General features: G+C 54.8%; 1 protein-coding gene across 1 annotated transcript in view; it reads left to right on the top strand.

Moving 5' to 3' along the window:
• Window positions 1–231: 231 nt before the first annotated feature.
• LOC102044537 (tRNA N(3)-methylcytidine methyltransferase METTL2) overlaps window positions 232–1,569 on the top strand; it is a 14,917-nt gene continuing 13,579 nt past the window's right edge. The window contains exon 1 of the mRNA XM_031063741.1: window positions 232–277. Within this exon, the coding sequence (XP_030919601.1) occupies window positions 232–277 (46 nt within the window). The remainder of the gene's footprint in view (window positions 278–1,569) is intronic.

Below are 1,569 nucleotides of genomic sequence, written 5' to 3'. Positions count from 1 at the left end.
ATCCAGAAGCATCTGCATGGCTGCCATCTGCTCTGCAAAGGCACTGCTGGAATTGCCACCACGGGCATGTCACACCCCTGTGCAGTTTAAACTCCTCAGGTACCAGGTCCCTCTGGGTGCAGCAGCTGGTGCTGAGTGGGGCTGGGCTGTTTCACAAGCCAATGTCTCTCACTTCTGTCTTCTGGTTGCCACCTGCAGGAGCTCAGGGACAGCATCAGCCAGTGTGGATGGATGGCGACTCCTTCAAGTGTTGCAGAAAGATGCGCCACAAAATTTGGTAAGTCACCCTGTGCCTCCCTTTGCACGCTATGAACAACATTACAGAATCACAGAATGGTTTGTAGGGGACTTTAAAGCCTGTCCAGTTTCACCCCTGCCGTGGCAGGGACACCTTCCTCTATCCCAGGCTGCTCCAAGCCCCCAGCCTGGTCTTGGACACTGCCAGGGATCCAGGGGCAGCCACAGCTGCTCTGGGCACCCTGTGCCAGGGCCTCCCCACCCTCCCAGGGAAGAATTTCTTAGAATATCCCATTTAACACTGCCCCCTGTCAGTGTAAAGCCATTCCCCCCTGTCCTGTCATTCCATGCCCTTGTAAATAGTCTCTCTCCATCTTTTTTGGAGACTTCCCTCAGGTACTGGAAAGGGCCACATTTAAGTCACCCCAGAGCTTCTCATCTCCAGGCTGAACAATCCCAACTCTCTTAGTCTTTCCTTGTACAAGAGGTGTTCTATCCTTCTGATCGTCCTGGTGGCCTCCTCAATTTCTGTCCTTCCTCCTTCATCTTCCCTCCATCTTCCCAGAAGGCCAAATAAATAAATATCTGAAAGGGTGCCAAGAAGATGGAGCTGGACTGTGCTCAGTGGTGCTGAGCAATAGAACGAGAGGCAACAGGCACAAACTGATGCCCAGGAAGTTCCACCTGAACATGCAAAAGAACTTCATCATTGTGCAGTGACCAAGCACTGGAGATGAGATTGTCCAGAGGTGTCAAGCTTTCATTGTCGGAGATACTCCAGAACTGTCTGGAGGCAGTCCTGGGCAATCCATTCAAATCCTTTGAATTTGAACCCATTACACCTCGTTGTAAGAGGACAAGGGGGAATGGGTTCAATTTGAAAGAGCAGGATTAGCTGGGATGTTGGGAGGAAATTCCTCCCTGTGAGGTTGGGTAGGCCCTGGCACAGGGTGCCCAAAGCAGCTGTGTCTGCTCCTGGATCCCTGGCAGTGCCCAAGGCCAGGCTGGGGGCTTGGAGCACCCTGGGACAGTGGGAGGTGTCCCTGCCATGGCAGGGGTGGCACTGGGTGGTCTCTAAGGTCCCTTCCCACCCACACCATTCTGGGATTCTGTGCCATGTACTCTGGAATGACCCTACTGGAGCAGGAAGGCTGGAGCAGAGGAAGCCCTGTGGTCCCTTGCAGCCTGTCCCGTTCCGGAACTCCCTGGAATGCGAGATAAACTCCCCAAAGCCATTTGCGGGACCCTTCCCCCACACGTTCCGGCGGGACCGCCTCACCTGACCGCCCCTCCCACGTGACCGCTGCCCGCAGTCCTCCTTCGGGTCGGACC

This window comes from Geospiza fortis, unplaced genomic scaffold (assembly GCF_000277835.1).
Source record: "Geospiza fortis unplaced genomic scaffold, GeoFor_1.0 scaffold218, whole genome shotgun sequence".
NCBI lineage: Eukaryota > Metazoa > Chordata > Aves > Passeriformes > Thraupidae > Geospiza > Geospiza fortis.
The sequence above is the reverse complement of the archived record's forward strand: the minus strand, read 5'-3'. Positions and strand labels throughout refer to the sequence as shown.